The sequence below is a fragment of the Cryptosporidium sp. chipmunk genotype I genome (assembly GCF_004936735.1).
Source record: "Cryptosporidium sp. chipmunk genotype I strain 37763 chromosome Unknown contig_15, whole genome shotgun sequence".
NCBI lineage: Eukaryota > Apicomplexa > Conoidasida > Eucoccidiorida > Cryptosporidiidae > Cryptosporidium > Cryptosporidium sp. chipmunk genotype I.
Window position 1 is genome coordinate 244,228 of NW_027125583.1, and position 25,702 is coordinate 269,929.

The 25,702-nt window shown below is 32.9% G+C and overlaps 10 protein-coding genes across 10 annotated transcripts; 3 read left to right on the forward strand and 7 right to left on the reverse strand.

The window, feature by feature from the left end:
- Positions 1-485: 485 nt before the first annotated feature.
- On the forward strand, positions 486-2,507 carry ELE39_000925 (Cca1p; the record flags this gene model as incomplete). The annotated part of the gene is made up of 1 exon (XM_067344002.1): positions 486-2,507. One exon carries the CDS (start codon positions 486-488, stop codon positions 2,505-2,507), a length of 2,022 nt encoding a protein of 673 aa, XP_067202683.1.
- Positions 2,508-3,449, reverse strand: ELE39_000926 (prolyl 4-hydroxylase alpha subunit; the record flags this gene model as incomplete). Its single annotated transcript, XM_067344003.1, has 1 exon — positions 2,508-3,449. One exon carries the CDS (start codon positions 3,447-3,449, stop codon positions 2,508-2,510), a length of 942 nt encoding a protein of 313 aa, XP_067202684.1.
- A 79-nt stretch (positions 3,450-3,528) lies between these two features.
- On the forward strand, positions 3,529-5,331 carry ELE39_000927 (ring domain; the record flags this gene model as incomplete). Its single annotated transcript, XM_067344004.1, has 2 exons — positions 3,529-3,552; positions 3,850-5,331. The coding sequence occupies 2 exons, from the start codon at positions 3,529-3,531 to the stop codon at positions 5,329-5,331; spliced, it is 1,506 nt and encodes a 501-aa protein (XP_067202685.1).
- A 390-nt stretch (positions 5,332-5,721) lies between these two features.
- ELE39_000928 (uncharacterized protein) lies at positions 5,722-6,201 on the reverse strand (the record flags this gene model as incomplete). Its single annotated transcript, XM_067344005.1, has 1 exon — positions 5,722-6,201. One exon carries the CDS (start codon positions 6,199-6,201, stop codon positions 5,722-5,724), a length of 480 nt encoding a protein of 159 aa, XP_067202686.1.
- A 455-nt stretch (positions 6,202-6,656) lies between these two features.
- Positions 6,657-7,797, reverse strand: ELE39_000929 (Factin capping alpha subunit; the record flags this gene model as incomplete). Its single annotated transcript, XM_067344006.1, has 3 exons — positions 6,657-6,878; positions 6,933-7,125; positions 7,175-7,797. 3 exons carry the CDS (start codon positions 7,795-7,797, stop codon positions 6,657-6,659), a joined length of 1,038 nt encoding a protein of 345 aa, XP_067202687.1.
- Positions 7,798-8,114: 317 nt separating this feature from the next.
- Positions 8,115-13,454, reverse strand: ELE39_000931 (ion transport; the record flags this gene model as incomplete). Its single annotated transcript, XM_067344008.1, has 1 exon — positions 8,115-13,454. One exon carries the CDS (start codon positions 13,452-13,454, stop codon positions 8,115-8,117), a length of 5,340 nt encoding a protein of 1,779 aa, XP_067202689.1.
- Positions 13,455-13,984: 530 nt separating this feature from the next.
- ELE39_000932 (ribosomal RPSA) lies at positions 13,985-14,755 on the reverse strand (the record flags this gene model as incomplete). The annotated part of the gene is made up of 1 exon (XM_067344009.1): positions 13,985-14,755. The coding sequence occupies one exon, from the start codon at positions 14,753-14,755 to the stop codon at positions 13,985-13,987; it is 771 nt and encodes a 256-aa protein (XP_067202690.1).
- A 1,120-nt stretch (positions 14,756-15,875) lies between these two features.
- ELE39_000933 (phosphatidylserine decarboxylase) lies at positions 15,876-16,993 on the forward strand (the record flags this gene model as incomplete). Its single annotated transcript, XM_067344010.1, has 2 exons — positions 15,876-16,012; positions 16,069-16,993. The coding sequence occupies 2 exons, from the start codon at positions 15,876-15,878 to the stop codon at positions 16,991-16,993; spliced, it is 1,062 nt and encodes a 353-aa protein (XP_067202691.1).
- Positions 16,994-17,099: 106 nt separating this feature from the next.
- On the reverse strand, positions 17,100-18,500 carry ELE39_000934 (nucleolar NOP5 NOP58-like pre-mRNA splicinig factor prp31; the record flags this gene model as incomplete). Its single annotated transcript, XM_067344011.1, has 1 exon — positions 17,100-18,500. One exon carries the CDS (start codon positions 18,498-18,500, stop codon positions 17,100-17,102), a length of 1,401 nt encoding a protein of 466 aa, XP_067202692.1.
- An 855-nt stretch (positions 18,501-19,355) lies between these two features.
- ELE39_000935 (myosin head (motor domain) domain-containing) lies at positions 19,356-25,607 on the reverse strand (the record flags this gene model as incomplete). The annotated part of the gene is made up of 1 exon (XM_067344012.1): positions 19,356-25,607. One exon carries the CDS (start codon positions 25,605-25,607, stop codon positions 19,356-19,358), a length of 6,252 nt encoding a protein of 2,083 aa, XP_067202693.1.
- Positions 25,608-25,702: the final 95 nt, after the last annotated feature.

Sequence of the window (25,702 nt, forward strand, 5' to 3'; positions counted from 1 at the left end):
CGAGCTTTAATAGCAATATTATAGTAGTAATAGTAGTAAAATAATAGTAATAATAATGTAAATAATAATGATAGTATTAGAATAGCCCTGGAAGTTGATCAACAATTCTCTCAGTTTATATTGTTATATACTTTAGATAACAACTCAAAGCTATTAAACCCTAATAAAGTTGAAAGTCAATATGGAAGAATTACTCCGTTCATAATCCTTAAAAATATGAGTTTTTTGAATCGATAATATTATCAAAATATTTTAAATTAGTCTATAATGACGAGGGTAAACTTATATTTAAGCGGAAAAAAAAAATAAAGGAAATAATAATAAAATAATCAAATTAAATCTTTAAAATAAAGTTTGATTTTCTGTAACATAGAGAAATAAATACTAAGCAGAAAATTGTCATTGTTTTCTGTCAGAATATAATGAATTCACAGTAATATTCTTTTCAAGTAAAATTATGGAGTAATTGAACAATACAAAAAAACATGCCAACACTATCAAAAAGAAAACTTTATATTACTTCAGGAGACTACGAGGACTTTGTTTTGGAAAAAAAGATTAAGAAGGAAATTGATTATAGCAAAATATACATTGAATTAAATGAAGTGGAGGATGAGCTATTCAAACTTCTCATTGAATATACAAAATTTAGCAACTTAAAGACAACAGTAAGAGTTGCAGGGGGGTGGGTTAGAGACAAAATCTTAAGATTTATTTATTTAAATAGTACAAAAAACAAAGATTGTGTGATGGATGATAGCAAAAAGCCAGCTTCCATACTTAAGAAAGATATTGATATAGCACTGGACGACATCTCAGGTAAGGAGTTCGCTCTGGGTTTCAATAGATGGCTACAAACTCACCACAACTACCCTATTCACAAGGTGGGAATAATTAATAGAGATCCGGACAAAAGTAAGCACTTGGAGACTGCTACACTGGCTTGGAATGAAATTAGTATTGATTTTGTTGGTTTGAGATCGGAAACCTATACTTTGGAAAGCAGAATTCCAATAATTAGTCTTGGGACTGCTAAAGAGGATGCTTTTCGTAGGGATTTTACAATAAATAGCATGTTTTATAATTTGAATGAAAGGAAGATAGAAGATTTGACGTGCAAAGGGATTGAAGATTTATATAATGGAGTAATTAGAACTCCCTTGGACCCTATGAAAACTTTCCTAGATGATCCTCTTAGGGCATTAAGGGCTTTCAGGTTTACTTCTAGGTTACACTTCAGAGTGGATGAGAAACTTTTGAGTGCATGTAAAAATAAATCTATTCACGATGCATTGCAAACCAAGATAAGCAGAGAAAGAGTAGGGTCGGAAGTTCACGAGATGATTTCGAACAAACATACTGGGAACCCTGCTATAGGTCTTCGGTTAATAGTTAATTCCAACTTGGTTGATTCTGTGTTTAAATTTCCTGAAAATGAAGTAATATATAGTTTTATTAATAATTCAGAGTACCACCGTTTTTCAGATTTTGGAGATTGGTGTTTCCAAGGTCCATACTTGGTTGAATTAACTCACAGAATTATTGAGATGTTAACCACGAAGAATATAAGCAGTTTTCTTAATAACTCGTTTGATCCCAAAAAACTAAATATCATTAGAGAGTTGTTAAATGTTGACCATGAGTCGAATTGGGGCGTTTCAACATATTTTTCTTTCTTGCTTCCTCTTTTCCATCATTACTATAAGAATGAAAAAAATAAAGAAATACCATTAATAAAATACATACTCTCAAATTCATTGAAACTTTCAAACAAAATTGCTATTTCAGTAATGCAACTATTTGACTCTTTACTGAAAATAATCCACAGAGTTGTAAAATTGGACTCCTTAAATGAATTAGCAAACTCGACTCTGTCAGTGAACCAGAATAAAGACAAACTTAAAGTGGATTTTTACTCCGAGGATTTCTTAAAATCTATTGGAGACTCATTTTCGCCAGATATTTGGACCTTTTACTGCAGTTATTTCAAATGTTATTTGGAGAAATGGAGCTTAACTGATGCACATACATCTAATGAATATGACCAAGACCACAAAAATTGCCAGTTTTTGCAAAGGAGGGTCGAAATTGGAATATTTGTGTACTATACCGGGAATCTTTGGCTTGAAATGCTAATTGCCTTATTTTCCCTGGATATAGTACACAATAAAAGATTAAACACACATAATATAGGATGTTGGTCAGACACTGAGCTCTTGGATTCACTTAACTTTCATCCATATATGGAGCTTATCAAACAAATTCTTGAAATTAGAATGGCAACTTTTTACAATTTTAGAAATCCTGTAGATGGAAAAGTGATTTACAAACATTTTCCAGAACTTCAAAAAGGACCAAAATATAAATTTATTATAAATCTTAGCCTTTTGTGGTTTATGGCTTTTTCCCAAGACCCAGAAACCCCGACCTATGCGGAAGTGAACAAATGTATGGAATTTATCACTGAAAACTTCAAAAAAACCATATTAGAATCTAATTCTATTTAATTAACATAAGCAATTGAATTTTGTTGCAAGTTCAGGAGATATTTCTGAAACTTTTCTAAAAATCTCTTTTGCTTCGTCCAAATTTCCTCTGTATGTCAAATCTTTCCCCTTTAGCCACAGGACGTACGCTTTTTGGTCTGCTTCACTAGTCAGTATGGGGTCCACTCTCTTATAAAGTATGTCTGTTCTTAATATATACTTAGTGTATCCGGAGCACAAAGGCTCACCTTCGTGCATATCTGCAATGAAGAAGATTACCATTCTACCTGCCTTTGGCTGTACCTTAGTAATCACATTATTTGGGTTTGTTCTCTCTCGACCAAATTCGTCAACAAATCGTTTCTGTGTTTTTTGAGACTCGTCTACGAAAGAAGTAGCACCGCCTCCTTCTTCTGGGATTGTGTTTAAATATAATAGAACTGTCCAAAGAGTGCGAGTATTCGTATCTATGCATACTGAGCAATCTGTATGTGGTCCAAAATGACCTCCATCACTGTATCGTCCAAAAAACATCTTTTCGTAAATTCCTATGGATTTCCATTTCCCAATATTATCTTCCTCACTATAGCTGTCATTTTCAGTTATTTCAAATTCATGAAAGGTAAAAATGTTCTTAACTCTTTCCCAAATGAATTTAGATAGTACACGCATATTTCCCTCAATTGTATCCACGTTTCTGTAGGTTTTCTTAGCGGAGTTTCCTGGATTCCAGAAAGAAAATTCTCCACTTTTCTCAAGAGATGATATTATTGCCTTGCATTCATCCTCTGAGAATACATCGTCCCAGATTTCTGCATAAGGAAATCCAGGCACCTTTTTTCTGGTTATATTTTTTGCATCAATACTTGGATCTTTCTCATACACAAAGTTAGCTAATACCTTTTCTTCATTAACAGTATCCTTTTCCTTTACAATTGACAAATATTTTGAGTAATTTCCCATATTATTTAGCCTCTAATTTTTTGTTTCTAATCTTATTACTTCATTTAAATCTCAAAAAACTTGAAAAAAACGTTTATTCATGCTATTTCGATCCTTTTCGTGTGTATTTTAGCAAATACAGTAATTAGACGGCGGCGCAATTTCTAATTTAGGATGGAAAACTAAAAAAGAATTAGTTTTGGTTTTCTGAATTATTTTACTGGAATATTACTAAAGATTTCTTTATAATTCTTCATTAACCGATTGGAATCTTAACTCATATTCGAATCAAGTGAAAAGTTTTCATTTTTTAAATTGGCAAGTTAAAGCTTCTTTAAAAACCTCTATAAAAAATTCAACTCGATTTATTTGAAGATATTGCTGACTTCCAGTGCTTTGGCACTGAGAAGACATCTTTTAGGCAAAAATTCACAACATTGAATCAAACGGTGCTTTAGGGCACGTAAGTGGATCTAACTCTAATTCTAATAGGTACTTCTGCCACGCCTGCCAAAATAATGTAAGAATTAGTGAGAATCAGAGTAGCGATACAGATCTTACGTGTCCACAATGTGGGAGTAATGGTTTTGTTGAATTAATAGTTTCAGATACTCAGCAAAGCCATGAGTTTTCTCTCTTCAGTATTACAGAACCTATAAATTCCCAAGATACTTCAACAAATCTTCCAAGATCTTCTTGGGTGAATATTTCATCTTTCCCTCAATCTGGTATTGAGTTGGGGGCGGAAAATATACTTTCCAGGTTAATTTCAGAAGTTTCTAATTCTCTTAGGAGCTCTAGTAACAACCCAGCGTCATTTGATCTTTTGTTACCAAGTGATAGCACAAGAATTCACCAGGAGCAGCATAATTCTCATCATGCTCATGCTGTATCTTTTCCAAGTGAATTGCCAGCAGGTAATCCTGGCACTACTACATTTATGGTAGGCCTTAACGGAGAGTTTAGGGAATTCCCTCTTGGAGATGTTCTTACAGGGAGTACACTTTCGAATTTAGTTGAAAGTATGGAGAATGCTCTTGCCGTAGCACTTAGCACTGAAGATCCTAACAATCGATTTGGAAGCCCACCAGCTTCAGTTCAAGTTGTTGAGCAGCTTCCTAGAGAAACTGTAACGGAAGAAAACATTACCAGAATCAAGATGTGTGGCCCGTGTGTTGTATGCCAAGAGGAGTATAGCATTGGGGATGAAGTAATGGGTCTTTCAAGAGACGAAGAGGTGTGCCATCATATATTTCATGTAAATTGCCTTCTTCCTTGGCTAAATCAACATAATTCTTGTCCAGTTTGCAGGTTTGAGCTCCCTACTGATGACGCGTTCTACGAGAGTAGGAGAAGATCTTCAGCTCAAAATATCTCAACAATGGAGTCTACAAATCAAGCAGGTAACCAAGTGCTGGCTCGAAATGAATTTCAGGATAATTTGGACTCTGTTGCTGCTTCGAATGATAGTATACAATCTACAAATTCGGAATCTCAAAGACCTCATATAGAAACTGAATTGGGTACTAGTTCAATAAATTCCCGAGAACAAGGCCAAGATCATACTATAGCTGGGGAAAACTCTACTAACAATGTTACTAGTACCAACTTTAGGACAGTAGGCTTCTCAGCACCGATAAGAGAAGTTACTACGTTCACATCTCAACTACCGGTGATTACGAGTACAATATCTACAACGGAAACTTTCCACACAACCTCTAATCAAGATCCGATTTCTGCAGGCGATATAATAAACGATTTTCATAATTCAGCACACAGAAGAATTCACCAACTTCATCATTCTGGAATAGATTTGGCATCTCACGATTTGGACCCTGACTCTATTACAGACTTCACTCCAATTGACACTATCCGCAATTCGAACTCTTGTAGGATGATTTAGTTCAAGTAATCTAGTACTATCTTAGTAATGAAGTATATATAAGTATTTATTGCGTCTTAATTGTGTTGGTATCTCGTTTTAAGATGATTTGAATTTTTTCTTTAAATATATAATTATTTTTTTTGGATATTGAATTAATAGAATAATTGTGCTATAATAAATCTTTTTGATATTAGACAAGTTATTTCTGGCTCTTAGAGATTAATAAATTAGATCAGATATAAATATAGTCATTTTCTTAGAGAATTATTAATTAAAGTAATGAGATAAATAATTGTATTAATAACTAGACTAAGTAGTAATAGGTAATAATCTAGCTAAAATAATTAATAAAGTAAGTAAATTATGAAATAAAAATATATTTGAAACGAATTATTAGAATTTATTTTATCAGGATTGCTCGTAGTTGCCTTCTAGTTCATAGATATTTAGGTTATTAGGTCCAGCAGGATTTTCACGCATATGAAAGGAAACGGCTCTAGTAGTTCTGCCAGTTCTTCTTGGGCCGACTATCCCTCTAGCCATTAGTTCTAGGTTTTCCATGAATAAGTTATCAATGGATTCAGGAATATACTCCCACCTATAAAGCCATGCACCTTCGCTTCTTCCAAATCTTCTCTGAACCCTCTTCCATTTTCGAGGTTTACCGGGAACCAATATCAAACTTGAAAATTTTAGAAATTGATTTGGTTGAAAGCGACGTTTTATTCCCCCTTCCTCATTTTTGACCTCTATTTCAGAAAGTGACTCTGATTTAGGATCTACAGTTTCAAAATGATTAATGGATTGACCAGAGTTTTGTGTTTCACTTCCTACTAATACCTTAGCATGTTCTACCTCTTTTGCGTTGACTCTTTCTTCGAAGTTCATCTAACAATTGATACACAAGAAAACCCAAAGTTGAAAATTTGACTCAGATTTTAATGAAAAATGATCAATGAGACTGTTATGAGCGAGCTATGGAACTATTTATACTCTCTGGCCCTGAATTATGATCCTGTTTCATGCTAATAAACTATTTTTCGGATCTTATCAATTTAGAAAAATATTCATTAAAATTCTGTAAACCTTGTAAATTCACGTATTTTAGGAAGATTAATGAATGTTTACAATTAAAATATATTGAATTCCAAAGTAAATCCATAAACTAAAGTCTTATTTGGTGAAGGTGGATTTCACTAACGTTCGGTATCTAAATCAATACAAGAGTTATAGGGATTAATTAATTATTTGTTGAATGAAAAGATTGTTGAGTACTAATGACGGAAAGAGCGCCATAAAAATTTTAAAAAACTATTGTAGAATTATTAACTTAAAAATTAGGATTAGAAGTTTGTATTAGTCAATATAGATTCATTTAGGGGGTTCTGCAATAGGTTATACTGTCTTCCCCAGTCAAACTTTATAGGATTTATAGGTAATATTCTTCTCAACTTTTTAATGTACTTGTTTTTGAATTCTGAAACTGAATCATTGAATTTGGATTGAATACGTCTCTCCTCCTCGGAAATCATTTTTGAAGATTGATTAGCAAAATGTGATGGGCTCTAAATAAGAGTTTATTTGTGCGAATTATGAAAATTGTATATTCTTTTACTTACCTTAATCAGTTCATCAAAAGAGTATTTATCAGAGACGATATTAACAATTATGTTTTCTTTCTTATAAACAAGGTGGGAGTTTCCAGACTCTGAATTATATGAATGAATATATATGCTACCATTCCATATTAGTTTTTTTTGTGAATTATTTTCAGGAAATTCAAATTTCCATTCACTACTCCACGATCCAGTTCTAATACAGATTTATTTGAAATGAATTAAAATAAAAATAAAAAACTTACTTGTTAGAGCAATACTTTAAATTAGCTGATGATCGCACTATTATTAGCGTTTCTTTTTTACCTTGACTTATTTTTGGAATTAGTTCAGAGTCATAAACCACGGTTCTTCTCAAAGGAACTTTAAAGTCTTTGAAATCAAGTTTTTCAAAGCAATTTCCTTGTTCAACTTCAAAATTACCATTACTAGCTTGAACAAAATTCAATATTTGGGTGTCAAGAAATACATTTTCGAGTTCTTTACGGAAAGAAGCGAGTCTAGATTTTGAAGGGACTTCTATTTTCTCAATATCCACAACTTCAAGCATGCTTGGCTGGATAACCATCTTAATAGAAAGGAGGGGGTCTATGTACTTATATAATCTATTCTCCAATTTATCCTCTTCATCATCAACTCTTGAATATTTGCTGACCACACCCCAAAATGTAGTATCTGAATTGATATCCAAATTTTTTATTGGGACTAATAGCGAGAATTTTTCGATGTTGTTCCTTGAAATTCGCTCAATTACTGCTTGTCCTCTTTCCTGGTCTTCAAAATGATACCTGAATTTATCTAAAATCGCGATTGCAGCTCCTGGTGCGGAATTTTCACATAAGTTTCTATACACAAATAATTTGTTCATACTTTAGATGAGCAGGGAGACCTTTACACTGAAAAAGTTATAAAGGAAACTCTGAACTCAGTTGTTAAAACCTACTCTAGTGTAAATTCTAGTAGATCCTCCATCTATTGTACTATTTCCATTAATTTAACCAAAAATAAATAAAATGAAAAAATTAGTTTGTGCGCCAACTCTGCATGTAATAGGATAGGTACACAAGTAGAAATTAACAAATTAGCAAATGCAATAGTGATATATGTAAGTTTTAATTAATATCTGACAAAACTAAATGATTAATTCTCATTTTTGTTAATCATCCGAAGCAGAAATTGCTCTATTTAGAAAATCTTAGTAATGGGTGTCACCACATAGATAAGATCATTTTTTGAAATAATATGTTTTGGATGAGGAGATAATAGCAAAATTCTATTATTAATGTTAAATTTAGGGGCAGCCCTATTTAAATAGGGATTATATGACTTTTTGCGTGTGGAGTAATTTGTTTGCATATTATTATTTTCATCCATATTAATTTGTTTTAACACAGTTTCTGGAACATCAATGTTATTTCCGATTACTCGAACAATTCCAACAATAATAATTCCACTTATTCTTAGCATTTCTTTGAAGATTGTTGAGAAACAACTCCCGTGAAATTGTTCTGGGATAGAAATGAGCTCAAGAGAACCCCACTCTGTATAGTCTGGAAAAGACTCAGTTTCAGGCATTATTTTGCTAACTGCAGTATAAAATCTTTTTATACCAGAGCTTGGATAATCAAGATTTCTAACTTGATTGTCATATGTTAATGGACTATTGAAAAAGTTATACTTTTCATTATAACCTAATAAAGGTTTCATTGAGTCAGAAGTAGCCAATAAAGGATTAATTCTAACGTTCCTATATACGATTGGAATTATCATATCAGTAGTGAGAACTCTTCCAGAAATAACTGTAGGGCATGTAGAGTAATCCCATTCATTCAGGGAAATCCAAGAAGTGTTATCCAGTAATGGGAGGGACTCCTCAAATCTGATATCCACAATTATTGCTGGGAAGAAGCAAGGAGGTAAATGGCCTCCCTCAAAAAGCCACTTTTTGGTTATTTGTGCAAGGTTAGCAGTAACCTTCCATTGCCACATATTCCATTTGGCATCAAATAATCTCAAATTCTTGCCTTTTGATTCAATTCTATTCCTTCCTGTGTTTAATTCTTTTTTGTGGGATTTATAGAATGTACAAACCTTGTTGCTAAATTTTGAGCTTTTGCTTTGTAAAAGAACGAATTCGGCTTGAATCTTCATATTGATTAGTGAATGAATTCTCCAACAAGTTGTTATCACCTTTGAGTCACTATTTATAGAGTTTGATGAGCAAACTACTATAGAATGTGCATAAAATAGCCCGGATCTAATCAGATCCTCATCATTTGAAGAGTTCCCCTTAATGTAAACTCCAATACAACCAGGAGGAACAATTGGTTTTTGCAGATACTTTTCATTCTGATCATTGGAGAGAAAAACAATAATTGTTGAAAGAATGAGTGATTGGGTTGAAGTTGGGACACTTGTTCTAAAGTTCCTGTTGCTATATCTAAATGAATCCCAACCAACGGGAATTGATCTATTAAGAACAATTCCATTCAGAAACTCTTCAAGACATTCTGGCCATTCACAAACCAATAATATAAAAGTTGTTCCATGAATATAACCCTGTATTTTTGAAGGAAAAAGTATGTCAATTTTTTCAATTCTAGATACCTTTGAATACTTTACATCTCTGTGAATTGGACTTGGTGGTTGTCCTCTTAATTGATCTGAATTTACACCAGAAGTGTCCATCTTCCTTATTCTTGGGGTAACAGGAGTTTCTACTCTCCATGAAGGAATAATTAACTTGTTATTTATTAGTTTAGTTTTTCCCTGTAAACAAAGTCTTATATAATTTAAAGTTTGCTTTGCACGTGGAACAATTGGTTCTTTATATCTTTCTGTCTTTTTATCAAGATTTTCTCTTTCATGAATGAGTGAAAATGCTTTTCTCCTAGAGTTAGAAATAATAAGGAGGCTGATTTCAGTATTTTCTTCTATGACCATGTCCCCATATCTCCACCTACTACCTGCAATAAAGTCACTTGGATTCAGGATCCTTTTCTTTTTGCAAATCCCAAAAACCTTGGACTCTTCTTTCTTCTCAGAATTTGATCTAACTGGACTTTTAAAATTAAATTTGTCACAAAACTTTTCATCAATTTTTGTTAGTTTTTGTTTATTCGGGAATAATTTCAATTTCTTATAACTTGGCCTTCCAGAATCATTATTTCCATTCTTAATAGAGTCTTTATTTGAAGAATCTACATCTTTTTTTTCAGAATCGCGATTGCTACCGTTTTGATCATCCTCATCTTCAGAAGTAATAATGAAGTTGTAGTGCTCATCATCTTCATAGTCATTTTCAATAATAGATTCATCAAGCTCATTGTTTAATTCTCCATTTCCAATGTAATCTTCAAAGTGATTTTTACTACCTTTATTAATGCTTGTTTCGTCACAAACATCTACTGATATTCCTATACAAATCATAGAGTAATTTTCAAAAATATACGATACGATTTGAAGGAATTGCATTCCTACTAAGTGGTTTGGAAGAGGAATTTCCATTAATTCACAATGAGTACCTCTAATATAATCTCTTGTAAGAATTCCTGACTGAGAAGCTGTATCAAGTGAACTGTATAAAAGCGTTTCATCTATAGTTGCCATTCTATTTAATGCACCCTTCTCAAGTTCTGAAAAGTCAGCGTCAAATATGCTGATTCTATCAAATTCCAGTTTGCTAGTATCTTCACTTATTGCTCTAGATCTCCTCCTAGAGTTTTCCGATAATAAGTTTTCGTATTCTTGACTAAATCTGCATTCTCCGCATTCATTAAGTATTCCATTTATTGAATTGTGGAGCGATTCTCCTAATTCTAAGTCTTCTATTTTAATTGTATTAAAAAGATTAGTCAATAATGTGGAAAAGCCAGGGCAAAGAGCAGTTTTTGCAAGTAATCTGGACCTAATCTCAGCAATGTAAACCGGAGTATAAGAGCTTTTTTGTTCATGAGTCGTGGATTTAGGGTTCTTAGTTAGTGAGTTCTGCCTCGTATTAAACTCTAAAGATAATTTATCTCTCACCATATTCGCAATTCTATTCATATTCATCTGATGGTCAGATCCAGAGACCTTTGATAGGTAAAACAGATAACTACTAATTTCTTCAGGGTTCTTTGGAGCTTGCAGATTTGGGTTGTTTGTTATTACGTTCCTTCTCGCTGTATTAATATCCTGGATTCCATAAAGATCATAAAAGTGGTCATCTCTAAGGGCATTGTCAAGCTTAAAGTCAGAGTTTTCTCCGTTAAAAACTATTACAGAGTTTATACAAAGAAGATCTGGGCAACTATCCGTTTTATTATCAGAGTTTTTTCTGTTTTTCTTACCCAATATCGAGCTGGACGAGTTGTATAATAGTCCAGTTTCTTTGCTTCTATATAAAAACTCGTAGTCTTTCAAATCCAAAAACTTTCTGACTGCATACCAGATCAACATTGTATTCCTTTCAAGATCCAAAACCCGATCAGCTGTGAATAATTTAGTGCCACTGCCTTGCTCCGAATTACAATTTGGAAACTCAGCAGAGCTAGTTTCTTGTAGATTGATGCCATATTCATGAACTGTGTTTCTCGATGAAAACACTTTTGCACTAATTGCATCACTCCAGAAATATATTGCATAAATGAAACCTTTAATACTATCAATATCTTCCTTTAGGCTCTCTATATTTTTAATCTTCTTGACAAAAAGTTGTGTATGAAGAGCTTGTTGAGAGTTTTTTACGAGAGTTGAGTAATCACGAGGATCCGAGTATGTTAATAGCATTACAATTGGTTGATATCTTATAATTTTCCCAGATTTACCATTGAATTGTTTAATATAGTCAATATTTACATTTAGTTGATTAAGTTCCATCAATAAGTAAGAGAGGTGTTTAACAGATGGAGATCCAATTACTAATACCAGAGTGGTGTGTATATGATCTCTTTCAAAAATGCTCTCGTCGTAAACACCAATGTTACAAACTCCCATGGTCTCTGGAGGAGTCTGAGCTAACTGTACAAGTTTACTGATTTGATTTGGGACATAAATAATTGTGAAAACGATCAGTATAATACAAATAAGTCTTGAGACAAAATTGGATGGTGTGTAATCTCCATATCCAACGGTTGAAATTGTGATAATTGTAAAGTAGAAATAATCAAATAATGTTGTGAAATTTGGTTTAGGAGACTCTATTATCATCATCGCACCTGAAAAGCCTAGTATTACGCATGCAATAGTCCAAATAATCACAATACAAATTCTCATTACTTCTGAAGACCAAGATAGTATAATTGCAAGTATTGGAACCGGATTTAATATCCTAAAATACCTTAAAAATCCCAACATAAAAAGTGTCGTAACAGATCCAGATCCAATAAAGTATTTCATGATCATTAATATTGGAGAAGTAGTAAGCATTTCCAACAGTGGAATAAATGTTGTTGACGTGATTAGGTACTTTAAGGTGATGATGCCGTTAATTCCACGGCTAAGTAAAGAAATTTCTCCAAGAATTTTATAGAGAAGAGAGATATCTGCAATCCAGAGGAACGCTTCTTCGAATAGCAGCAAAGTTTCAGCCCCTTTTTTCACTTTCCACGGGTCATTAATAGATTCTCTGGTTAAATAATAAGAGTCAAGAGCCCATAGAAGGGCCCAAATTATATTGGTAAGAAAAAGTGAGACTTGTACGAAATCTTTGGAAAAGAAAGCTGTCAATCCTCTCAAAAAATACTTGTCATACATTTGGATCACACTACTTCTAATAGTATTTAGTCTATTTGAGAAAATAGTGCCTTCCTCATCAAAATTCGATCTGTTTTCTCCAAGAGAGGAGTAGTCCCCAATGAATGAAAAGAATTTACTCCTACGCCCAGAAATCTCTGAAGATTTGATCTTTTTATTTTTTTGGGGCTTAGATATAAATCCACTTACATTTGTACTATCTTCTGTAGTTTCTTCGCACTGAATTACGGCAGAGGAGACAAATGAAGTTGCATTGGCCAGTATACTAACGCTAGGGTCTGCATAAATTAGCTCTCCATTGGGTTTATTTTTCTTTGTGAATCCCGAAGAACTACTTTTGCTACCTAAAGTTTCCTTACTAATTCCTATTTCACGTAATCCAAGAAAATCCTCAGTATAAAAAATTGTGTCATTTGGAATTAATATTTCGCTGTCAGGTTTCCAAGAAAGCTCTTTTCTCTCTGAAAGTTCTCGCTTATCTTCACTATCATCTATTGTTATTCTTTGCATCTCAAAGTCTTGAATGTTTTTTAGTTTAAAGGCTTTTTTTCTTGCTAATTTTCTTTTTAAAACATTTATTTGCCTTTTTATACGACGCAAAGTACTAGCAGGGAAAAACAACATTCTGCATATTATCACGAACACAACTGTAGAGATAAATATACCCACTCCAATAAGCAGAGTTACAATGCATTGAATGCTATCAAACAAAAGCCAATGACAAACCAGCAGCATAAACCCATAAGATACCAACAAAAAGGTTAATATCCAAGAAAGCGGTGAAACCATGATTCTTTAATTCATTTACTTTTCCAATTTATTATTTAAAATTCATTCTCTGCTCGTTATTAAATCACAAAATAAGAAATTTTTCATGATATATTTAGGCGCCAATGCTTGCAGAGAGGCTGCCACACAAAGTCTTCTGAGACCCAGAGACTGCCAAATTTATTTGCAGATCAGGAATAGGTTGGCGTCTATGAAAAACAAAATATCTACAATATACAATAGTTAAATTTAAAATTTACTTGAAATACTCTGTGAATCTAGAGTTCTTACAATGATTCTTCGACTTTAATTTCCTACAAAATCTAAATTCCAAACAAGTCTTCTATCCGAAATAATGTCAATCCGTAGTGTAAATTTCCAAAAGTGTGGAGAGACGTGGCAGATTTAGAGATGAAATGTCATAACTGCTCAATTAGGGATACAAATGATATCTAAATAAAACTATTCAAAATTTGAGGATTTGAAACATAGATTAAAATTTATTATCATAAAGAGAAATACTAATAAACAGTTTTGCCTGATTAAAGCATTCATGGAGCATTTCTCCATTCGTCAGCTGCAGATCCTCCCCAATTTCCTGAGACACCACCCCATTCATTTGCAGCGGCAGCACTGTCAACAGCAGCACCTTCAATGTCAACTCCCATACCGTCATTGAGTTCCATATCAGCTCCAATTGCAGAGTTTTCATACTCTTCTGGGTCTCTCCAGAAGAACACATCGACCATTACGTCCCATTTGTCAGTCTTGCCTCTAAGGAAATTAACCTCACGAGCTAACAAGTAGTACATAAGAGCAATGGATTCTTTACCTTTGTTGTTGCATGGGATCGCAACATCTACATATTGCAATGGAGAGTCAGTATCACAGAGAGCGATAACTGGGATGTTAGCATAGGAACTCTCAATGACAGCCTGTGAATCTACACGGGGGTCGGTAACGATCAAGAGACGTGGCTCCATAAATTTCTGAGTGATCTGGTTGGTAAGTGTACCTGGAGTGAAGCGGCCAACCATTGCGTGAGCTCCGGTATGTTGAGCAAATTTGAGTGCAGGTCTCGAACCATATGGTCTTTGAGAAACAACAACTACATCCGCCAAGTTATCAATAGTTGCTATAATTCTAGCTGCTATCTGGATCTTTTCCCAAGTCTTAGCCAAGTTTATCAAAAAAATACCTTCATGAGTTCTCTTATAAACATATGAGAGCATTTTATCCTCGACATTCTTTGTACCAATATGAGTTTTACATACGATCATCTTTGCGATGTCGTCTAATTTACGTGTTTCTGCTGGTGGCATATTGTTATAAAGTCACTTCTTTCTTTCACTGTTAATTCAAGTAAATCAATTACCAAGACCAATTGGTTAGGTTTCTTCTACGTGATAATTCCGACTGGCTTTTGCCTCCTCCGAATTGATTAATGACAAAGAAAAATGTTTGTACCGCAAGACAAGTTTATCTGTCTCCGTCTCTACTATACAATATTGACGTCTCGAATGGTGGCGCCGCCTCAAAAGTATTCCCGGATTGAAAAGGCCATGTTAAATAGTTAAATACACTAGTTATTGAATGTTTTTTCTTACCGAATTATCCATCAGTATTGGCATGCATTTTATGAACCACTTAAACTTTTATATGTCATTTGAAATGAGATGTTTTTTTTACCGGACGATATTCAGATTTATTAGCACACTCTTTCCGTTTCTGAAAGCTGCTTATTAATCTTGTTGTCCTCTAATCGCATCGATCATACTTTCAAATAAAGTAAAAGGTTGCATTACGGGTCTCTTTGTCCATAATTTTCAAATGTTTAATTCCATGCTTTTCTGGGAACTGTCGTTGGTATATTAGGGTAAATCGATACTTTATACTTTTCTTGGATGTATTAGGAGAATTTGGTAATATCAATTTAGAGAAAATTTTTAGATTTTTAGTCATCAATTCATAGAAACGAAATAACAGAAATTTGTGTCTTAATTAGCTAATATTACTGCTGTAGTCGACTTAAACGTTCTCAAGGTCAATATTCAAAACAGTTCAGCGTTTTGGCTAGTTGCTCACTTAATTATTTAGAGGTTTTGCACAATTCAAGCATTAGATAAAATACCTGTATTATTTTTAAAGAAATTAATAAACATTTTAGTCTGATTATAACATAATTCGGTGGTTCTGAACAGTTTGTTTACAGAGCAAGGTGTCATTACAAGATGCATTGTTGAATTCTATTCAACGAATGCTATTTTGTGAATTCTTCAATTTTAAATTCAATGGAGAACGCTGCGGTAAAGGAGTGGATTGGCGCCATATAATTTTTCTCATTATGTGACAAGAAGGAAAAACTATAACTAACACCCAGAAGCGATCAACTTTAAAATTGGTTGCTCAAATAAGAGTTAATATGATTATTTGAGTTAATATATGTCATATTTATTTTCGAAACGAACAATATTTCTTTTCGGGACAATCGGGACTTATACATTTTTTGAAAGATCATTTATGAATAAGGCATCGTTATTAAGTGATAGTGAATATATAACTGACTACAAAAAGGTAATGTACATAAATAGTTTATCAAAGTTTTTTTGACTTTTTCTTAGATTTTTTTTTATAGATCACTCTTTGGAAGATCAAGATCAAGATTTTTGGGGAAGTTATTAAATATTTATCTTCCAGTATCTATTAGAAGAAAAATATATGGGTTTTTGATCAATAATTACTTGTACACAGACTCTTCACTGAGTGGATGCTCCAAAGATGAAAAAATCAAGAAATTCGAGGAAAAGCATGCAAGCTCACTAGATTCTTATAAGTCTATAGGCGAATTATTTACGAGGTCGATTAGACCTTCAGAAATCGTATTTCAGGACTTTGAAGATCCAAATTCAATTTCCTCACCATGTGAAGGGAGAATAATTGAGTTTGGAGAGATCAATTCGGATAAATGCGTTCAAGTCAAAAGTTCAACGTTTAAAGTTTCAGAATTACTCCAAGAAAATTTTGACTCATTAGTAGATTCTTCAAACTTATATTATGCTATTATTTACCTTAGCCCAAAAGATTATCACAGATTTCATTCTCCGAGCAATATTGAAATTAGGAGTGTAAGGCATATTTCTGGAGAGTGTTTCCCAGTTTTTAAAGGTATTGCTTCGAGACTAAATAATTTATTTTCTATAAATGAGAGAGTGGTAATAAAGTCGGAATGGGAACATGGAAAAATGTATATCGTAGCTGTAGCTGCTCATGGAGTTTCAGATATTAAGTTATTTTGCGTCCCAAATCTCAAAACAAACCAACGAGAATTGGGTCCTAATTATTTAGAAAAAAGTAAAACTGGTCAATTTATTGAATATTCGGATTTTAAAAATTGCATAAATCAAGGAAAGTACCTCAAAGGGGATGAGTTGGGTTTATTTAATTTGGGTAGCACAATAATTTTAGTTTTCCAAGCTCCAAAAAAGTTTAAGTTCGATGTAGATAAAGGTGCAAAACTTAAGTTAGGACAAATATTAGGTAAAGTGCTCGATAACCAGTAAGCAATGCACTCGTCACATAAACAAAGTTCGGATACTAAATAAATTAAACTAATATAAAAAAAAATTCTTTTATACAAGCTAAAGTAAATATATAAAATTTAAATCACTAGTGTTTGACCCTTTTATCTGGCGAGCCTTCTTCATGACTTTCTCCTGAAGATTTTCTCTTACTTCCAACAACATCCATTGATGAGTCGTAAGAACCTAGAGCTTTAGATTTAACAGGGCTATATGATGGAGTCAATGGTTTTTTGTTTCCTCCTGCGGAGGAAAGACGTCCTGAAGTTAATTGGTTACTAAGTTCTTCTAATCTTCTCTCAACATATTGTTTATTCTCAATTGCTACCGTTGGCTCGTTTTGATCGTTAAGAGCATCAACACGAATACACAACGATAACTTTGCTGCCAATATTCTACTAATTTTACCTTTTAGCTTAGGCGCAGATTGCCCAACAACTGCTGCATGATATATAAGTCCATACTTTGGAGTACTCTTTTTAGTCTTAAGTGCCCTAAATAAAGCCTTCTCTGCACCCAAAATCTGAACAGTACTAGAGGGATGCTTTGCAAGGTTCATTAAACTACCTGCGTGAGAAATTAAGCGTGCGCCTATAAGTTCTCCAACCATATATGTAAGGTTAGGAGCGATCGTGGACATTCTTGTCTTCAAATATGTAGATAAGGACTCCCTGTACTCTGAAAGTTCCAATACACGATCGCAAAGTTCTATAATATTCTTCAAATCCTCTTCAGTAATTTCAGTTCCCATAGAAATCTCCGCAGCCTGCTTAATTTCAGCCTCCATTTCACTTGGAATGTTACATGGTGGGGATTGTAGATCTGCATCACGAGTGCAATGTCTAAAACCAATTACCTTGATGCATTTTGCATATACATCACGGTCAGATATGATCTTTCCAAGTTCTGGGAAATGCCACCCATACCATTCTTTCAATCTCATTGCGTAATTATTCAATTCACGATCTAAATCATCCAATAATGCTACAGCTTGAATAATCATTGTGTCAATCTTCTCTGGGCTAAACTTTAACTTAAATCTTCCTAGTGAATGAGATAGTGATAATGCCATAGTTTTCATATCTTTTTCAGTTAATCCAGTGAGCAAGTCAGTTAATTGATTTTTAATTCCCCTCATTACCTCCTGCATCTTAGGATTATAAACAACATCAATTTCATATTTTTGCTTTATAAGACCCCCCAAAACCTTGTCCGCAACTGCAAGAGATTCAGACGCAGGGTTTGGAATATTCTTCTTAATGAACTTGGATAAACCTTTACTTAACTTAGATTCAACCAAAGCTGTTGCCTCAACCAATGCTGACTTTGTATCTTTAAACCTTAAAAAAGACTCCAAAGAAACAGACTTCTGAACTTTATCTGGGTTTTGAAAATACTCTGCAATTTCATCCGTATCCATACTCAGCAACTTTGAGTTTGTCACTCTAAAAAGCCCATAACCTGCAGGTGTTTCAAGAAGTACCAACATCTTCTGTACTTTTTTCTTTATTCCCCTATAACCGACTTATTTTCGAGGCTTTTACCTTTTTTAAAAAATCCACAAACCTTTAATAATGAGTCTTACTAGAATATTCTCTACCGACTCCTTTTGAAACCTTTTATCTTCTTGAAAAACGGGTCATAAAATGACGACCCAATTACGTGTCTCGTGCCGCCAAAAACGGTATAAATGAATGGGCGGTAATTTGCTTTGTAAAAATCCACAAATTATTACATGAGAAGGCAATACTGTTGTCTTTTTTGATAACAGTGTGATTTATTTATTACTATTAATTGTAGCCAAAAAAAAACTGTTGAATTTCATAAAATTTGTCTTTTAAGCTCTAAGATTATAATGAACAGCAATGCTTTAACAAATTTATTATTTAACAAAGACCTTATATATTTGGACTTTATGTTACTATTTAGCGATACTTTTAAGTTAGTTTAATAAAGCACAAGATTATCTTTTTTTTCGGTCACTATTTTACTGAATACGTTTATATTTCATAAATTTGTAATTTTTGAAATTAAAATTTTAAGTCTTTTTTTTTTAATGTAAATTATAGAATTAAATGGAGAATCCAACTAAATTCATTAATCTTGATTGTTATTTAAGTAGTTATTAGTACTCAATAGGCAACTTGCCCGTTGTTACTAAATTTTCATTTTCCCAGTAAATTCTTACAAATTAATTTATATTTTTCACTCTAAATCATCTAATCTCAAAAGTACTAAACTATTTCTCAAAATTAATGTTAAGCATAATAAAATAAAAATAATTAATATACTAGCTTTAACAATTCGATATTAATTATCAAATTAAGCACCAGTTCTAGCTATTTTATTTGGAATTTTCAGTTTCATTTAAGTCTAACATATTTTCATTGCTATCACTTATAGATTTTTTATTTTTATTCTTTATTCTCCTTAATAATTCAACGAAAACACTATCGTTACCACAGCCATTTCCCAATACACGTTGAGGATCATGAAATAAATATGAAGGTATATAACTTTTTGGTTGTATACGATGTAAAATCATATTTCTATTCATAACCATATTTCTTCTTTCTTTAACCTTCTGGAGTATATTTCCTTCATCAATCTTCATCTGTCCATCTGTTGATATATTCTCTCTATCAACTTCAACCAATTTTTCATTTTCATCCATATTATGTGTATCAATATTTGAGCTATTTGCATCCGATTTTCCTTTAGCTTGAGATAAATATGTCTTTCTGCGATGTTTAACCCATAATATACTCATTGTAGAACTAATACTTGATATTACCTCTTCTGTTAATAATCCTGCCTTCTTTGTATTTGGCACGCATCTATATTGGTATAGACTCGGCTCAAAATAAAATAAATCATTTAAGTTGCTTTTATATTTTTCCGGAATACGCAACATATCTAAATCCTTACAAAATTCTGGTAAAAGTGTCTTTTTCTTATCCATTGCATTCTTTTGTTTTTTCTTTGCAGAAATTAATCCACCCCAATTATCTAATTTATGTCCAGCATCCAATTCATCAACACTAAACGAAATTTTTTCGGATTTACCTGCTTCTGTTTTTTTTAATGAAACTAATTCGAAACCATATAATTCGCTATCATCTGTTATTACCGCAATCGAATTAACAGTACATGCTACTTGTGTCAATATTTTATTCTCCCATAAGCTATGTCTTACAATTGTTGGGCACTGAATTGCCTTATTTGTAATTGTAGATGAGTTTTGTGATTTTAAGTTGATCTTGCTCATACCAAAGCTTTTTATCGCTGAATTTGATGAATTGCTACTTCCGCTTTGCTCATGCACAGTAAAGTTTCCCCATAAATACATGATATTAAACCCATCTTCAATCGTAGCACATACAAAATCTGGGCCGGCACTAATTGATGAAATTGTTATTTTATTACCTGAAATCAACGTTAATAAACTTCTTCTTCTCACTTCTTTCTTCAATTCTTCGGAATAATCAAGCTTTAATAAATCAGTTGTCGGTAATGGAAGTAATGTTGGTACTAATAAATGTCCTTTGTTACTCATACCTAATTGACCCTTATCGTTCCTTCCCCAAATAAATAGGTTGTGAGTACATATTATATTAAATCCATTTCCACACAAAATTTGTCTTACTCCATTTTTGTTTTCTGCATTATTTTTATTGTTGATATAAGTATCTAATCCAACTTTTCCATTTTTTTTATTATCTATTTTATTTGTACTTGATGAATTATCAAAGCTAGGTAATTCTACCCTAAAAGGTTCATAAAAATTAGCGTTATTACTTACGGTATCATAATCTGCCAAATGACCATATAAAGTTTTGAATCTATAATCTTCCAAGCATACATGTGTACCTGCACCCCACATAAAAACTGCTCCATTTTGAGTAACTACACCGCAATGTCTTGCACCAGCCGAAGCCATGTATATCTGCTCTTCTTTAAGCGGTTCGATCATTTTTGGACTTGGGATATATGAATAGTTATGGCCATGACCACATTGTCCAAATATATTTTCCCCCCATGTAAATAATTTTCCATCTGCTGTAATTGCCATTGAATGATCTGAACCACATCCTACCCATCTAATTCTTCTTGTATAGTCTATCTGCCTTATTAAATAACGAACTGTCCTCCCTGTTTTTTCATTCTTTGTGTACCTGTATTCTGAATCAATAAATCTTACAGGTTCTCTTATATTTGATGATACCAAATCCATAACAGGAAGTCCTAATTGCCCTTGATCATTTACACCCCAGGAATATACATGATTTCTATATTCAAAGTTCAATAACTTTCCAGAAGTCTGGCCTAACAATGCACCACTATTTCCGCTCTTAGAAAATTTATTGTTAGATAAATCTTCGTTATCAAATGAGTCAATTTCAATATTATCATCGCCCTGGCCTGCTAAAATACGCTCTGCTATTAATGCTAAGGTGTGCCTTTGACCTACTGAAAATTGTAGAATTTTTAAAGGTGGGAACTGTTTTGTTGGAGCAGTTTCAAATATTGCACCACATAATCTTCTACACAAAGTCACAAAACCTCTTCCCCATGTACTTGGATAATAATCACCAACGTCTTTAACAATACTCAATTCTACAGGATTTAAAAATACAGTGTTGCTTTCAACAATTTTTGCAAGTGGTTGGAATAATCCTTGCATACTTAATAATGGATACCTCATCATATTAAACTGCCTTAATTCTCTCGAGATTAAATTATTCATTTCTATTGATTTTTTAACTGGATCTTTTGGAATTTTCTTCTGTATCTTAAATTTACTCAGTGTTTTTATTAATGAATTTCCTGAATCAATGTGTTTTTTAAGTGTAAATGTAACTCTCCACCACTGTTGTAATAATGTTATTGATTTTATTGCCTTATAATATCTGTATACTTCCAAACATGTATATGCTCTGCATTGTACTACCTGAGCAGAAAAACGTAGTTTTATATATTGTCTTCTGCACAAAGCCATACGGAAAACTCTTTGAATAACAATAGCTTTGTTTACAACCTCTCTATGTGCTCTAATTTGTTCTCTAAATACATGGCTTCTTCTTAAAGTTCCTCTATACTCGATGTGTTTTGCAATTCCAAGCCTAATTAATGATTTCCTCTTTAAAGCTAAAATACATCTTTTCAACATAAATAATTTACAGAATTTCTTTCTCACTAACCACCCACGAAACACTGCTTGAATCTTAACTGCTTTGTAATTGGGGGTTTTTGTAAATGCTAGTTTTTCTACCAATAATGCTTGTGATTTAAGTGTTCTCCATGCTGACTGTATTACTTGAATTGAAAACTCTCTAAATTCGTTATAGCGATAAAGAGTTAGCCTTCGGCGAACCATTTCACCTCTCCACCAAGCTTGAATTGATGTAGCTGCAGAATTTCGAAAGAATTTTCTCTCATCCTCTCGTTGTTGTGCCAACTCTTCCAGCTTATCAAATATGGTAGATGTTTTAACCCATGGAATTGCCAGGTGTATCAATAATGCTAATCCACAAATAAATTGTCTATAGGGAAGTATTTTCCTCCATAAAATACAAACAAACCTCATCCTAATTAATGATTGTATTCTCACACTCATTAATCTTAATTTAGAAATAAATAATCTTGGTTTTAGAGTCCTCCATGCATTTTGAAGAATAATAGAGGCAGGTAATGCTTTTTTCAAATATTCTTCTCTTCTTCGTTCAAGAACCAATACCATCTTATTTCTAAGAAATAAATTCTGGGTCCCAATTAAATATTCAACTTCAGGTACCTCCAATCCATGTAGAAGTGTTCTAATTGAATCTCTTAAATTTTGTTGGGATTTTAATTTTTCTAAAATACCTTTTTTGTGTATTCTTGGGATATATATTTCACTAAATTTGAGCAAGAAGATTCTTAGTGGGATCTTTACAGTAAAGCCGTACTGCTGTAACAAAACTTGAGACGAAATATCATACATTTCCAAATCACTCGTTATTTTACTTTCAGATACCTCTTCCTCAGTTTTTTTATCTAATTGATAACTACTTGCACAAACTGCAAAGAAGAGCTTTCCTCTTTTTAGCATTGAATCCACCATCTTAGAAGCCTTGACTGCAATTTGAGACATCGATGGAGATCCTGGAATTGCACTTAATCTTATCCAAGTTAAATCCATAAAATCTTCAGTTTTTTTCCAAAAAGTTTCAAATTTCATTATTTCGGGATCCTCATCAATTGATAATCTAGCTTTCTTTTTTTGGGCAGAACTTTTATAGATATTCTTATCTTGTGTATATCTTTCATCTACTTCTAAAATAGTTGTCCAGCATGCACGAATTATCTTATTAATCGACTTTTTAAATAATTCTTCAACCTTTTCTGGAACTTGATTTAGGCTATCCTCTTCTGCCATAGCTATAATACTATAGTTACATTTCCCAAATGAATGATTAATAGTAATTTCCGGAGGTAAATAATCTGGCAATTCTCCAGCCTGCTCATCTTCTACTAAAACGCTTGAATGCAAAGCATTGCCATCATAATCCGCCTCAAGATCATGAAATACTCCAGCAAATAGATCATTACCCATAGAGTCTGCTCTATTTCCACGCCTTAGTCTCATCTTTCTGTACTTTTTTATTTTCTCAGAATTTGAATCGTGATAATCTTTACACATTTGCTTTTTTCTTTTTAGAAGTTCATTATATGGTTCTCTCTGGAACTTTGATTCTCCCTTCATTGTAAATTCATCATTTGCTTCAAGTAATTCATTTCCTGTGAATGAATATACAAGCTTAGAATAAACAGACTTTGATGGCTCCAAATCTATTCTGCCAAATTCATCACATGGAGTAGGTCTGTGAAATGTTGATACCGATTCTGTTGGTTCCTTTTGGATTTCGGAAATAAATTCCTCAACCCTTCTTTGTCTTTTTGAAGTAATTTTTAATAAATTCATCAATCCTTTTTCTGGTTCTTCAAACAAATCAGTAATTGAGTCAATATCACTATAGTTTAGCTTAATCATATTGAGGCCTTCAGATTCTAGTATCTTTTTTTCTGAATCAAATGATTCGTAAATATAATTCTTTTTTAACTTCTCTTCACAATAATTTTGCATTGCATTCGAAAACGAAAAACCATCTTTTACAAAACCAGGGCCATGTATTATGGTGAATGTCTCTAGCCCTAGTAAGTTGGTAACAGCAGGACGAAGGTTCTCATTGCATATAAAAATAACCCAATCCAGTAATCTGCAGTATAATGTAACTTGTAATTGTACAAATTCATAGCATGTTACCACATTTGCCCTTAAATCTTCAATTTCAATCCCTAATAATCTTGCTAACATTGGAAGAAAAACAATTTTGGAGTTGTTAATATCTCTGATATTTGAATTACATAATATTGATACAAATGAGTCAATAGCCACAATTGCAAATATTACCTTAAAAAAATCAATTTTTTGTGCATCATTTAACCCCAGTGAATTTAAAGATCCAACTGTCATTTTAAATCCACGAAGTTGATCAATATAATTCGTGTTCATATCTGGAGAAACCTGAGTTAAATATATCATCACTTCCTCTTTGGATAATTTTAATGATTTTATCAAAGGATTGCTACTGTCTAATATTAATCCATGTGCCAACTGGTAAAAAATTGAAAAAAACGGGCCGATTCTTGACCAATATGATACTGGAGATGTGTTAAAGGACCACAAATGTAAGTGTGACCCCATTAAGCATCCATCCCTAGCAACAAAAATTCTCCAAATTTGCCCACAATAGCTTTGGCCATAATGGTAAAATTTATTATCACCATTGTTTCCCTCTCCGGGTGTTTGAATAAAACTTCTAGTTATATGAACAATAGAGGCGATTTTTTCGGAAATTGCATAGGAACTCTTGATGTACTTGTATAAACTGAGATTTTTTGCTAAAAACCGAATTAGCATGTGTATGTTAAAACATTTTCCAGTATTTTGCGCTCCCATAATAACTATTGTCTGGTCTTGGTGATTCTCTGCCCAACTAACCAATGCACGCCTTGCCAAAGAGAAAATATGAGGTTCAAATTTAGTTTTCATTTCAGTCCAAAACCTTTGAATTTCCAGGCTGCTATATGCTTCCATTAGCCTTGGAATTTTTTCTACTCTTGGGAGGATGAAAATCAATAAATTCCCACTAAAAGTGTAGCAATACCCAGCTGCACATCTTTCACCAAGCATATGTGAAATACCATGAGGAGTACAAACATCAAGCAAAGATAAATCTGGGCTTTTAATTGGATTATCTATAATCAATCCTATCCTGTGCTTTGGATAACTTTTTATTTCCAATATGCTTTTCGAAGTAATAGAAGAGAATTCAACCATAGCATTTTCACCCAAATTTGCATCTCTTAAAAAACCTCTCTTAACGCCCTCTGTATCATCATCTTTATTGTGTACCCAAACAGGAATTCCAAATGGAATAATTGAGTCTTTCTGATCAGTCGAATCATTTTTTTCTACCAATTTTTTGTTAATTTGAATATTTATCAATTTATTTTTTTCTACCTCTAACTCATCACCCTTTTGAGAGTACATTTCCAAAAATATCGATAAAAACAATTAAAAGGAATAGATCTCTCGTAAAAATCTGTGTTTATCTCCTAACAATTTTTTCACATCACTTTCTACTT